The following is a 14,889-nucleotide window of genomic DNA, read 5'->3' as shown; positions in this document are numbered from 1 at the left end:
GAACAGGTGGGTGATAGTAATTTAAATGCCTAAAATGAATGGCATAAGTAAAAGGTGATAGAATCTCAGATTTGGATGAATAGGAATGGTCAAAGAAGCTCTGATGGCAGGAAATGGAGGCCTTTAAACTATGCTTCAAAAGAATATGAATTCAGTAAGTCACAGCATTTCTGAAAGTACATTCCATAAAATGCTTTACAAAAGTTTTAAGACAGTAATTAACTAAGAATAATTGTAGCTTGCTCATATTTCTAGATGAAATTCTGCAACCTGGTGATCTCTTTCAAAATCTATGCCACTTGGTTTTTTGGTTTGTTTGTTTTTTTCCCAAACCTTATTTGTTTGTGGGACACAGGACCCAGGAGCAGTAACAAATGCCCCTTCCTGTCAATTTCATTATAGTATTCTGTATTATTTCGTAGAAGTTTTAGAGTTCTGTGTCAAAAAGTGCTTTAAAGAGAGAAGAGACAATGAAGAAGGTATGGGTGGTACAGGACGGATAGAGCCTGGAAGTTTATAGAAAGAAAAGCAAACAAACTAATGTTTAATTACATAGTAGAAATCTCAGTTTTAATCTAGAGTCTCATTTTCAAATAATTGCATGTAATAACTCCTGTAGAGAAGACAGCATCATGCTATGTTGCCTGCTTTCAACTTTGGTACTTCGCAGTTGCAAAAAGTTACCAGAAAAATCCTCACCAGATTCTCAAGGGTACAATCATATTTGATAGAGTGATTGCAGGTGCACTTGGGTTTCCCCACACAGGTGCAGCTCTCCAGGGCTGCAGAGCCACTGAAGGGGAAGAAAAGACAAAGGTACCAGCATCTGAAGGGTTGAATGAGCTTGAAATCCTAACAAAGGGGAATAGGGATATTCAACAAAATGATGGTGGAAGAGGAAAAGCAGAGACAATGCAGATAGAAAAATTCTCAATAAATCACAATGTTTTAGTTAGAAGTAGGAGGGAATCCTTTTGTCTCCTTTTCTTTGGTAACAAGAATTATGAATCCTAAATGAAATTAAAACAGAATCCCAGAAGGTGAGAAAAGTATAAGGTAAAAAAATATATATTGTGTTCTTCTGACCCATAAAATTATGGTCTCTAACTTCTGTTGCTTTCTTTTTCTCCCTTCTGTATTTGGGGAATATTATCACTTCACGGAAGGGGTAGGTTTTCATTAATTCCAAAAGAAACTGTACAAGGGTGATTATGGGTCTATCTTTTCAGCCAGGGTAGAGGTGCTCATATCTTTGCTAATTTCACTGAGTTAAAATCATGTATGCTGTGATCAGACACTCAACCTTTAGACAAATATTAGGAAATAAAGGAAAACTAGTAGAGGTTCATCTTATCAGTAAATGTTTGAAGTCATTTTCCCTTAAAGGTATGTAACAATAATGAAAATTAGTAATAATTAGTTTTTACTTGAAAGAGCTGAGAAAAGAACAGGGGGTTAAGGTACAGAAGTGCTATGTTTCAGTCATCACTTGCTGGTCATTACATCAGCAATCCCAGGGCTAGCCTCTTCACTTATACTAGAACTTGGAAAGCCAGTCATTTGTGGTCATGGCTGACTCCTCCTTGAGGCTTCAGTTCTGTCTTGCCATAGGGGGATTATGGAAGTAATTATTTTGGACACTTTTAGCCAACTCCACACATTGAACTTTGCATCCCTACTATTAGCCATCACCAAGCATTTAAGACCCCCCAGTCATCCATCATTTCTTGTTGTGACCTTCATACTTGTGTGTGTGTGTGCTCATTCTTTTATCAGTTAGGATCCTCTATGAAGTAAATAACATAAAACTGCCTTCAAACTGGCGTAAACGTAACTGGAAAGTAGCTGTAGGTCAGGTTTCAGAATTAATTCATGGTAGGGGTTCTGGGATATCAGTAAACATTTGCTTTCCTTCCCTTAGTCTTCTGTTCACAGTGTTTGTTTCATCATAAGTCAGGTTCTACTCTTTGTCATAAGGTGGATGTCAGCTGCTATCAAGGACATAAGCTTGCCCAATTATATACATTGGGAATAGGAGTTCTGAGGGTAGAGACAACCACCTCCACAGATCATGGACTGGGGCAGGGGGGCTTATTGATGCATGGGTGCCACGAAACAAATGTATATCTACTTAGTTAGAGGGAAGCAGTAAATGGCTGGACAACCCACACCTATCTAGGTATCTGTTCTACTCTTAGACTTCTCTCTTGCAATTTCTGGAACCCTTGTCCCATGATAAACTCCTCCACTTTTTTTATACTCTCTGGATTGTCTTTTCTTCTATTAACCTTTACTGGAATCCATTCACCCTGGGGAAAATATTTTCTCCATCTCCCTCTTTCTTCCACACCCCATATACCACAAAGTGAGGAGGAAAGACCACATCTTCTTTGTTCCCCAGCTGCTGCCTTGCCCCCAGTTATGCTCCAAGACCAGCACTTTTTCACCATTAAATAAAACCCCTTCGAGGCTCACAGTCTGCTTTTCTCATTCTATGCCCTGTTCGTGGTATCCTCCACCAACTACCTGGTTTGTCTTCTCCAGTCTTTGAAGACTTTAGTTTTTGGCTCAGTCTTCCTTTCTACTCCCAACTCAGCTATCAAGCTGCTAACTCCAGTGTCCACATAGATGACTTAAAAAAAAAAAAAAAGATTTTATTTATTTATTTGACAGACCGCAAGCAGAGGGAGCGGGAGAGAGAGAGAGGGAGAAGCAGGCTCTTCACTGAGCAGGGAGCTTGATGTGGGGCTCAGTCCCAGGACCCGGAGATGACCTGAGCCGAAAGCAGATGCTTAACCGACTGATCCACCCAGGCACCCCTCACATAAACAATTTGTCCATACTAGATTGCCGGTCATTTGCACCTTTTCACCTCATTTATATCAACCGTTCACTTCTGGGAAAATGTCCTGGATCTTGTCGGATTGCTTCACCTTTGAATTCTTAAATTCAAACCCATACTTCTTTACTATAACCTAAGTATTCCTACTTTACCTGTTTTATTTTACTGAGACTTTCGTCTCTGTTCTCTCAAATACATTCAGCTCTAGAGAATTGCTTAGATATACTCTCCAGTTCTTAACGTTCTTCCTCCCTCTCAGTCATAGGATTCTAACTTCCACCACTAGCATCCCACTGACACTGCTCTTCCCAGAGCCATCAGGGACATTCCTGCTGCTAAATTTAACAGACTCTTTCAACTCTCCTGAGATTTGTACATTTGGCCCTAATGCACGCCCTCCCTTTTTCTATGCTTACTTTTCACGACTTCCTAAATCCACTCTGGCTTGGTTTTCCTTCTGCCTCAATGCTTAAACTAGAGTTAAGGCTCAGTTGTTCTGTTCTTATTCTGCAGACTCCCTTGGGCCGGTTCAACGAGCCCTGTGACTCCAATTACCACGAAATATTAATGAATTCCACTTACATGTGCTGTAGCCACTTCAGACTTGGCATGTCCAAAATTAGATTTCTCTTTTTCCCCACAAAAAGCCACTTTCTTCTAAATTTCCTCTTTTAGTGATGGTACCACCACCACCATCCATCCATCCAGTTACAAGACAGAATCCTGGACAACATCCTTGACTCTCTCACTCCCCACCTCTAAACCAAGGACCACGTCATATTGATTCAACTTCCTAAATATCTACTAAGTCACTCCAGTTCCCCCTTTTTCCAAGTTCCGGATACCATAACATTATGCCCTATTTACTGTAATAGCTTTCCTCTAGGATGATCTCTCTTTTCCAAACCTTTCAACTCAGTATAATTTGGGTGATTTCTCTAGAATGTGTATCTTCATCTCTTAACTGATTAAAACCCTTCGTTGGCTCTCTCACTGCCCTCAGAATAAAGCTGAAATTTTTAGTGATTCCCAAGACTTTTCATTCTCTAGTCCATACTGACCTTATCAGACCTCTCTCCTTACAGCTTTTGGCATTTGGATAATTTCTGGATATCATCCAGATCTTGGCTTGCTCCTTGTGCCCTCTGGAAAATCTTCCTAGAAAAAGTTCCTTCTGTGGTATTTCACAGTTCCCTCTGCTTATCCCTGTCATAGTGCTCATCTCAGGATAGTATAATAGTTTATCACTTCATCTCTTCACTGTTTTATAGTAGTGGAGTCCTACTCCACTGCTTCTCTTGCCTGCTTCTCTTTGATGCCTGCCACAATGACCAGACAGTATATGGTCATAAGTATCTCTTAAAGAACGACCTTAAATAAGTCACTTAGCCTGTCCGAGCCTCAACTGCATCATCTATTAAAAGGGAATAATGTGCTCCCTACCACATAAGGTTGTTTTGGGGTCTCGTAATATAATAAGAATAAGTTTAGCAAAGTAGTTAAGAGTGTAGGTTCTGGATCTCTACTGTCTGGTTTTTGATCCTAGCTCCCACCATATAACCAACTGTGCTTGGACAAGTTACTTAATTTTTTTGTGTTCTAGTTTCCTCTTTAGTAAAATGAGAATAACCACAGGATCTGCCTTATAGTTTTGTTGTGAGGACTGAGTGAATAAATGGAAAGTCTTTAGTACAGTGCCTAAACACAAACAAATGTTAGCTATTAATTACAATTTTATTCACAAGCTCTAAAATTATATCACATGGTATGTATTATATATATACACACACATGGCATTAATTATTGGTTTGAGAGTTTTAAGGAGGTGAAGGATTGGTATCACACACTTCATCTCTTTTTACCTTTTAGAATAACATCATAGCAACCAGAGTTACTTCCCAAGTCTTAAATTAAAATTGCCATAGTTGATGTACATGAAATCTTTGTAAAAAGAAAATTTTTACATTGGTGTTCATTATAAAAAGAGCATTTTGAAAATGTTTCCTTTCTGAATCCTAAAGTATTTTTTGAGTCTGTTACATTGTAGGTAGATGTTAGCACAGAAAAACATTTAAAACATTAGTTCTTTTTAATTTTTATTTTTTTAAAGATTTTATTTTTGTAAGTAATCTCTACACCCAACATTGGGCCTGCACTTAGAACCCCAAGATCAAGAGTCACATGTTCTACCAACTTAGCCAGCCAGGCACCCAGCACAGGAAAAACATTTAAATAAAAACAATTACTGGTTTAATTTATAAAGGACAATATTATTGAATTGACACCTAACTTTATTTCTCAACATGAGTTAATTACATAACCAATTCAGTGTTTGGTAAGTGCTAATTCCATTAAATCTGCATTCAGGGAGGGGGAAAAAATGCAAAGGCATTTAGTTTTATGCTTCTGTGTTCACCTGAAAGAGATTAGCTGAACTTTAATAAAAAGTTCATTTTAGGGGTGCCTGCGTGGCTCAGTCATTAAGCGTCTGCCTTTGGCTCAGGTCATGATCCCAAGGTCCTGGGATCAAGCCCTGCATCAGGCTCCCTGCTCGGCGGGGAGCCTGCTTCTCCCTCTCCCACTCCCCCTGCTTGTGTTCCCTCTCTTGCTCTCTCTCTCTCTCTGTCAGAGTATTTATTTATTTATTTAGATTTTAATTAATTTAATATGGGGTGCCTGGGTGCCTCAGTGGGTTAAAGCCTCTGCCTTCGGCTCAGGTCGTGATCTCAGGGTCCTGGGATCGAGCCCGGCATCGGGCTCTCTGCTCAGTGGGAAGCCTGCTTCCTCCTCTCTCTCTGCCTGCTTGTGATCTCTCTCTCTGTGTCAAATAAATGAAGAAAATCTTTTAAAAAGAAAGAAAGAAAGAAAGAAAGAAAGTTCTTTTTTTTTTGATTAGATAATAAACATTTGTATATTGACTTTGGACCAACAAATGCTAAATTTTTATTCTTTTTCTGATTCTTTTTAGAGTTGGTGGTTCCAGGAATTTACTCAGAATGACTTTAGGAAGAGAAGTGATGTCTCCCCTTCAGGAAATGTCTTCCTATACTGTGGCTGGCAGAAATGTTTTAAGATGGGATCTTTCACCAGAGCAAATTAAAACAAGAACCGAGGAGCTCATTGTGCAGACCAAACAGGTGTACAATGCTATTGGCATGCTTGACGTTGAGGAAGTAACTTATGAGAATTGTTTGCAAGCACTGGCAGATGTAGAAGTGAAGTATATAGGTGAGTAGGATGCAGAAACACCTTGATATTTCATTTTGAAGGCATCATAAACCATTTTATGCATTCTCTTTGGGCAGTCAGTCCATTTTCCAATTTTACAAGACATTGATTTTTCCATAATCATTAATTAATTGCCTAGAATTCAATTAAATAAGATTAAAATTTTTTATTATGTTGGCATTGGTACTCCAAAATGTACCTTCTCACTACAGCTGCTTTCTAGAGAGTATTTTAACATAATGCATCGAAACTCTTAAGAAGTTCATATCCTCGCCCTGCAATTCTGCATCCAGGCATTTAATCTAAGGAAATAATCAGATACAGGAAAAATTGTGTATACATTTATATTTAAACAGGCACTCTGTCATAGCAAAAGCTTGGAAACAAGCCCTGGGTGCCAACCAATAGAAAGGCCAAGTAATAATACATTCAGCCTCTGCAGCACTGTGTAGCCATTAAAATCATGTTGAGGAACAGTATTTATTAACATTTTTTTAAAAATCACACAGAGAAGAAAACCAGAATACAAACTTTAATAATTGCTGATTTCTTGAGTATTGGGTTTTCAGTTGATTTTTAAAAATTTATTCTTTTCTGCTTTTCTCTATTTTCTCTATTTCCTACACTTAAAATATATTATCTTTGTAATGTAAGTATTGGGCCCTTTGAGTTAAAAGGAAGATTCATGTCCGTTGTCTCTAAGGGTTAGGTGTACACTGGAGTATAATCATGGCTAAGCAACCTTGGCCGTGTATCCAGGATTTGTAGGAACATAGGTTATCTGTAGAATCGGATATCATAAAAATTTGTATGTATTCTGGAATTTGGAAGGTTGTCCAAAATCCTGCACAGCCCTAGTGCTGTAGTCATCTCTCTACCCCCGTCAGCTCCTCAACACCAAGAGTTCCCTACCCTGTGTCCCACCATAATAGGGACTCTCTTACCTCTTCTGTTTCATTTTCTTGCCTCTTAACCACCACCTGCTTCACTCTGATTAATGGCCTCTAAATCTGGCTAAAAGTCTTTGAGTTAAAACTCCTGAATAAAAAAGACCTGGTTGGTCTCAGTAGTCAAAGTCAGAGGGATGGAATTGGTCCCCGTTTGGCAGTTTTCCCAGAAGGCAGCTTCATGTGTCTCTCCCTTCCTGTATGTGGCTTGTCCTTCATTCAGAGCCTCAGTTCTTCTGTCAAGTATGGCCAAAATGGTATGCCAGCCTGGTGACGTATGCATGTAACAAATACAGAAATCAGTGGGGAAAAACAAAATCTTTTAAAAAATTATCTTAAATTCTCCTTCTTCCCCAATAATATATCTTTTAAATATACTTTAAGTTTTCTGATACTCTTGCTGTCCCATAAGTTTATCTTTGTGAGTTAATCATAAGAATTTTTGAGTTTAGGTGTAGCTTTTTATTTTTTTTAATTTTTTACGATTTTATTTATTTATTTGACAGAGAGAGAAACGACAAGTAGGCAGAGAGGCAGGCAGAGAGAGAGGGAGAGGCAGGCTCCCTGCTGCCTGATGCAGGGCTCAATTTCAGGACCCTGAGATCATGACCTGAGCCGAAGGCAGAGGCTTAACCCACTGAGCCACCCAGGCACCCCTTGGAGTAGCTTTTTAAAGGCTAACTTTCTAGTATACATACTGTTCTCAGAGTTTGATCTGCCTTCTGCAATAGCTGTCAAAACCTCATTCGTCTAGTGTCAAGTACTGTTTATAGTTTGGCAGTGAGAGCATAAGTCTGCTTCAGGTCTTTGTGGTAAAGGAAGGAAGGAAATGGTTTTTAGTATTATTGTTTGTTTAAGAATATGTTTCCAATTTTAGGCTTCTGCATTTTGTTCTGGTCATTTTAGTTGTGGAGCAATTTCGATTTTTTTCGTAATTTCTTCTTGAGCTAATTTTAAAAAGTAAACAAACTGTAACTATATAGTTAACTCTATCAAACAAGTGCTGTGTGTATGAAATTTTAGCTCTATTCCATTCTTTTTTAAATCAAGGGACATAAATGTACATATTTTACATGAAATCCTTAAAGAATAATTATTTAAATCCAATCAAGAAATGGGCAGAGACGTGAACAGACATTTCTGCAAAGAAGACATCCAGATGGCCCACAGACACATGAAAAAGTCCTCCACGTCACTCGGCATCAGGGAAATACAAATCAGAACCACAATGAGATATCACCTCACACCAGTCAGAATGGCTAAAATTAGCAAGTCAGGAAATGACAGATGCTGGCGAGGATGCAGAGAGAGGGGAACCCTCCTACACTGTTGGTGGGAATGCAAGCTGGTGCAGCCACTCTAGAAAACATCATGGAGGTTCCTCAAAAAGTTGAAAATAGAGCTACCCTATGACCCAGCAATCGCACTACTGGGTATTTACCCTAAAGATACGAATGCAGTGATCCAAAGGGGCACATGCACCCGAATGTTTATAGCAGCAATGTCTACAATAGCCAAACTATGGAAAGAACCTAGATGTCCATCAACAGATGAATGGATAAAGAAGATGTGGTATATATATACAATGGAATACTATGCAGCCATCAAAAGAAATGAAATCTTGCCATTTGCGACGATGTGGATGGAACTAGAGGGTATCATGCTTAGCGAAATAAGTCAATCGGAGAAAGACAACTATCTTATGATCTCCCTGATACGAGGAAGTTGAGAAGCAACATGAGGGGTTTGGGGGGTAGGAAAAGAATAAATGAAACAAGATGGCATCAGGAGGAAGACAAATCATAAGAGACTCTTAATCTCATAAAACAAACTGAGGGTTGCTGGGGGGAGGGGGGTATGGAGAGGGTGGTTGGGTTATGGACTTTGGGGAGGGTATGTGCTATAAAGTGAGTGCTGTGAAGTGTGTAAACCTGGTGATTCACAGACCTATACCCCTGGGGCTAATAATACATTATATGTTTTAATAAAAAAAAATTTTTTTAAATAATTATTTAACTTGATTTTTTAAACCATACCTTATTAATTTATTCAGATATTTGAGGGACTTTATACAGCTTTATTTGTAGCAATGTTTTAAGAAGACTGACATAAGTGTCAGTCATTTAAGGTAGCTCATTTAACTGGACAATTTCTTGGTATGTTCTGCTCTCTACCATGTATCACATGTGGAAGCTTTACCTCTTTAGAATACCTTCAAAGCACTAAAGATAATGAGCATGTATTCACTGTCACAGGATAGCTACAACCATCCCTACGAACCATACTCATTTTCTTCCTGTACTATGGGTTATTTCACTGACAGCAGATTTCTGCCCAATTAAAGTCAAAATACAAGTATATGAAAAACCCAAGAAACAATTTTAATATGTGAAAATTAGAGCAGACTACATTACCACCATCATGTAACAGGAATAGCCCCAATATTGAGCTGCTTACTGGATGTGTCCCCTGAGATTTCCAGGACTCTTCTGTAACTGTGTGGAACTTTTTATGCTTGTATGAATGTTTGCATTTGGGGGAGGGGTTTTGATTAGGTTCTCTAAGGAATCTGTAGTAAAGGTTAAGAATTTGTATTCTAAACAAACCTCTACCCACTAAATTCATCTGCCTTTTTCTAAAACATCCTCTGTATCTTCCAGTCCCAGCGCTTGTAGTCTCTGCTTCTCGAATCCTCTCCTGAGGTCTTCCTCTTGCCCTGCCCATCCTAAGGTCCAGCCTTCCCCACAAAGCATTACATAGTGCTCCAGTTCTTAGTATTGCTGTGGTTGAGTTACTATCTCATCCATTGACAAGTAAGCTGCTCTGTTCTGTATTGTTGTTTATCTTTTCATGTACTGTTCCATACTCCCACATCCCAGACTATAAAATGCGTCACTATGAGAGCTATGTCTTTATCCTCCTGCATTCCCAGTTAACAAAGTATACCCTAAACATACTTTGGTAAGTACTCAGTGTACACCCTTACTGTTCCTAATAATGCCACTGCCATAGCCAATCCTGCATTAGATGCTGTTTCTTGATAGCCTTAGGAACCTTTATAGAAAGTATGAAATGAAAAACTTAAATTGGGATGATCATTCATCTAGGTAGGAGATATTTTTCTTAGAACTGATCTGATGAGTCCTTATGGTATTTTCCTCTATTGACAGTGGAACGAACCATGCTAGACTTTCCCCAGCATGTCTCCTCTGACAAAGAAGTACGGGCAGCGAGTACAGAAGCAGACAAAAGACTTTCTCGTTTTGATATTGAGATGAGCATGAGAGAAGATATATTCCTGAGAATTGTGCATTTACAGGTAAATGACATTATAAATCCCTTTAAGGATTTATTTATTTATTTATTTGAGAGAGAGAGCATATGCATGTACACACAAATGGGGTGGTGGGGGCAGAGAGGGAGAGAGGTTCTCAAGCAGACACCCTGCTGAGTTCAGAGCCCTTCATGGGGCTTGATCTCACAATCCTGAGATCATGACCTGAGCTAAAATCAAGTGTCAAATGCTTAACTGACTGAGCCACCAAGGCACCCAAATGTTATCAATCCCCTTTTTTTTTTTTTTTAAGATTTTATTTATTTATTTGACACACAGAGATCACAAGTAGGCAGAGAGGCAGGCAGAGAGAGAGGAGGAAGCAGGCTCCCCGCAGAGCAGAGAGCCCGATGCGGGGCTTGATCCCAGGACCCTGGGACCATGACCTGAGCCGAAGGCAGAGGCTTTAACCCACTGAGCCACCCAGGCACCTGTTATCAATCCCTTTAAAAGGAAAACAAAATCTACAATAAAAGAGCAAAAATCTTTGACCAACAATAAAAAGTATTTGAAAATTACTAGATTTTGTTTCTGATTTTTATAATAATGGGCATAACGTAGTGTTATATATCGGGGGTTTCTAGTGTTATATATTGTTATACCACAGTTTTATGTTGAGTTGTCAATTATATTCACTTAACGTGGAAGACCAAGTATAAAAAAGTGTGCATCTATAAATCTAAGGATTTTTAACCATCATGAACGTAATGGTTCAATGTGAAAACCTCTTAAAAGTTTCAAAATGTTGCAAGGTTTATGTTAGATCAGGTCATCTGCAAGCAAATGGACTTGGGAGTTGTTTATCTGCAAATTTTATGTGGTTTTGTCCATGAGAGATGACATAACTTGATGTTTCATGCCAGTCATTGCTGTCTGTCATCCTTACATTTTTCAGGATTCACAGAAATTATGGATAATGAATGTTTTATTTAGGTGGGTTTGTCTTGAATGTTTTTGATCTTTTCATTACCAGTTTTGATTTGCTTCCTTGAGTTTTACTATGTCTTTGCTTTGAATTTTTATTTTCATGACACCCAGCAGTGTGTTTGGAAAACAACCATTGTTTTACAATCCTAGACATTTTTGTTTAATTTTGCATGTGTCTTTATGCAAAAATCTCAAAAATTTTGTTCTTTTTAGCAAATTATAACAACGTTGAAATAAAAAAGCAGTTTTATTTTAGATGTTTCATTTGTAACTTACTAAAGAATATGTAATCAAGACTTTATTTAGACATGTAAAATGTACATGCTGTCTGTCCCCTTCTGTCAAACAGGCAGTTTTCTCCCTATAATTTATATTCGTCTCCTTGGTTCATAACTGTTCATCTTTAGTGCTATAAAAATAACATAAATTATAATAACTTTATGACTGTTCCTTATTAGTTACATTGTTTTATTCTTTGAGCCCAGTTATTATTCTTTGTGATTCAAATTCCAATTCAAATTACAATCTCCATTTTTTTAAAAAGATTTTATTTATTTGTCAGAAAGATAGAGTGTGAGCACAAGCAGGGGGAGCAGCAGGCAGAGGGAGAAGCAGGCTTCCGGCTGTGCAGGGAGCCCGATGCGGGACTCAATCCTAGGACCCTGAAGTTGTGACCTGAGCCGAAGGCGGTTAGCCAATGAGCCACCCAACCATCACTACAGTCTCCTATTTTTTATTTCATCACCCCAAAATCTAATTTTCTTTCTAGCTCTGTATTATATACTTATTTAGAACTTTTTCCCAGAATTTCTAATTTCCTTTGATCAACTCTGTTTTCATTCTGACCTCTAAGTTTTCGTTTGGAATTTTCTAGCCTCAAGGTATTGCCATCTTAATGTTATATGTCCTTTCTAATGTTTTTCTCTGATTTTTATGAATATTATCACAATATGGGAGGTTTGTCACTTTAGATTTCTTTGTTACATTTTAAAATTTTGTATATATTGTGATCTGATCCCATTAAATGGGAACAAACTTCTGCCTGTGTAGTACACTAGTGTATTATACCAACTAGACACCGAGGGTTCATCATATTTGTTCATTTGTTGGGACTAGTTAACTTCAGGTTTGTATTGTGATAATTTACAGTAGTTTCAGAATTGTTTCCATAATTTCTCCTTTTCTCTAAAAGAGCAATTATTACTATACATGTCAATTGTTGTGTTACCATTTTTAAAAGCTTTTACAATGTCTCTTATGGCTAGATCAGAATAATAAAAAGAACTTGTAATTTTTTTAATGCACTGGAGCTTCTTTAGTGAATTTAGTTACCTTCAAACACTTTCCTTGAAAAATAGTTGTTTATTTAAGCAGTATTTATTTTATTTTATTTTATTTTATTTTATTCTGGTATAGTTAACATATAGTGTTAAATCAGTTTCAGGTATTCAACAATTCTATATATTATTCAGTATTTAGGCAGTATTTTTTAAAATCTGAAACCATCAATGAGCTTTCTGGTAGCATTGGACATTTTTTTTTTTAATTTTTTTTTTTTAAAGATTTTATTTATTCATTTGACAGAGAGAGAGATCACAAACAGGCAGGGAGGCAGGCAGAGAGAGGGGAGGAAGCAGGCCCTCCGCGGAGCAGAGAGCCCGATGCAGGGCTTGATCCCAGGACCCTGGGATCATGACCTGAGCCTAAGGCAAAGGCTTTAACCCACTGAGCCACCCAGGCGCCCCAGCATTGGACATTTTAACAAATGATAAATCTCATCCCATTCATAACTAAAAGACAGAGGGTCACCTGGGTGGCTCAGTTGCTTAAACATCCAACTCTTGATTTTGGCTTAGATAAAATGAAATTTTGTCATTTCAGGGTTGTGAGATCAAGCCTCAAGTCAGGCTCACAGTGGGCATGGAACCTGCTTAAGATTCTCTCTCTCCCTCTGCCCCACCCCGCTACTTGTTGTGTGTCTCTGTCTCTCTCTCAAAAAAATTAATTTTAAATAGACCAAGTTAGATGTATCTAAGTATTCTATTTCTTTTTCTCTGTTATGTTGTAAGTAAAATATGGCAATCATGATGTAATACCTAACCTTCATTAAGCTGGGTAATAGAATCTTAAATGTATATGAAGTCAGCAGTTTCAGGCGTGATCTGCTAAAATGAAGGTGCTCTGAGTAATACTGAGATCTCAAGATAGCACCAATGTAGGCAATGATTACAATAATAATACAACATATTATTATTAATTATTACTATTAATAATATAAAATGTTATTTCGGCTCTCATGTTATTCTTCACTTAGGATTGTTGAATAGAAATATGAAATTATGCTCTACCGACTGGGCCAGCCCGGAGCATGTGTTGAATGTGTTGAGTATGTCAGGAAGCAGGCCTTTGTGTGCCCCCCGCCCCGACCCCAGGAACACAGGCAGCTACCTAAAAATGCCCTCTTCACACTAGTCAGAAATCTAACAGAAAACATAACATTGGGAAGAACAGGAAAGAAAGAAACTACAAATATAACTCATTTAGTTAAGTCAGTTATGCCCTTAGTTTTTGCAAAAGGACCTGTAGTCTACGCTGTTGTTATTGTCTATTGTGTAGCATATCCAGTTTATGAATCCATTTTTCTAAATGATATTCAAAGAAATACACTGTCTTAACTTTCAGGGCAATTTTAACAACATCAAAATTTCTACTTTGTATACACAATATAGAAAGTCCCACTGAAATTACTTTTTATTTACCTGTTTTTGATACTGGAAATGTGAGGGTCTGGCAAAGAAAAGGACACAGTTATGAGATAGAAGGTGGGGAGGATTGGAGAGAAATTAAGAAAATTTTTACTTATTTATAATGAAATTTTGAAGAATGATAACAAACTAAGGTGTTAAAATGTAGTGGTATAATATTTTGAGGAGAAGACCAAAGTAAGGGGGCTCCTCGGTGGCTCAGTGGGTTAAGCCTCTGCCTTTGGCTCAGGTCATGATCCCAGGGTCCTGCGATCGAGCCCTGCATCCGGCTCTCTACTCAGCAGGGAGCCTGCTTCCGCCCCCGCCCCGCCCCCGCCTGCCTCTCTGCCTACTCGTTTTATCTGTCAAAAAAAATCTTAAAAAAAAAAAAAAAAAGACCAAAGAAAGAATTTTGCAGATTTTCTTTCTGTCCATTTTTACTAATAAATAACTGAGTGATCTTAGGAAGATCATTTAACTTCAGCTTTCTTGTCTGTGAAATGAGTGTACAAGGACATGTGTAAGTGTGTGTATACTTATGCATTCACACTTTTATATAAAACCTCTCTGTTACCGGAAGAGGTTAGGAAGAAACTAAATTTTCTCACCACAGAGATTAAATAAAGTAAGAGCCTTTACTGTCAGATGATATGAATTTGAAAATTACCAAAAAGCACTTTAGGCGTTCCCCCACCCCTAAAGAGGAGAAGCTTCACCCAAAGAGGTCTGAGATCTGGTTCTGAATCAAGTGGATTAAATTATTTTTTTTTCTTATTATGTTATGTTAGTCACCATACAGTACATCATTAGTTTTTTATGTAGTGTTCCATGATTCATTGCTTGTGTATAAAACTCAGTGCTCCATGC

General features: G+C 38.0%; 1 protein-coding gene across 1 annotated transcript in view; it reads left to right on the top strand.

The window, feature by feature from the left end:
- Positions 1 to 14,889, top strand: part of NLN (neurolysin) — a 93,071-nt gene that overhangs the window by 34,076 nt on the left and 44,106 nt on the right. The window contains exons 2-3 of the mRNA XM_032849525.1: positions 5,811 to 6,070; positions 10,188 to 10,336. Of these exons, the coding sequence (XP_032705416.1) occupies positions 5,811 to 6,070; positions 10,188 to 10,336 (409 nt within the window). The remainder of the gene's footprint in view (positions 1 to 5,810; positions 6,071 to 10,187; positions 10,337 to 14,889) is intronic.

Source organism: Lontra canadensis, unplaced genomic scaffold, assembly GCF_010015895.1.
Source record: "Lontra canadensis isolate GAN:19392208 unplaced genomic scaffold, GSC_riverotter_1.0 scaffold4, whole genome shotgun sequence".
In the NCBI taxonomy this organism is placed as follows: Eukaryota; Metazoa; Chordata; class Mammalia; order Carnivora; family Mustelidae; genus Lontra; species Lontra canadensis.
The sequence above is the reverse complement of the archived record's forward strand: the minus strand, read 5'-3'. Positions and strand labels throughout refer to the sequence as shown.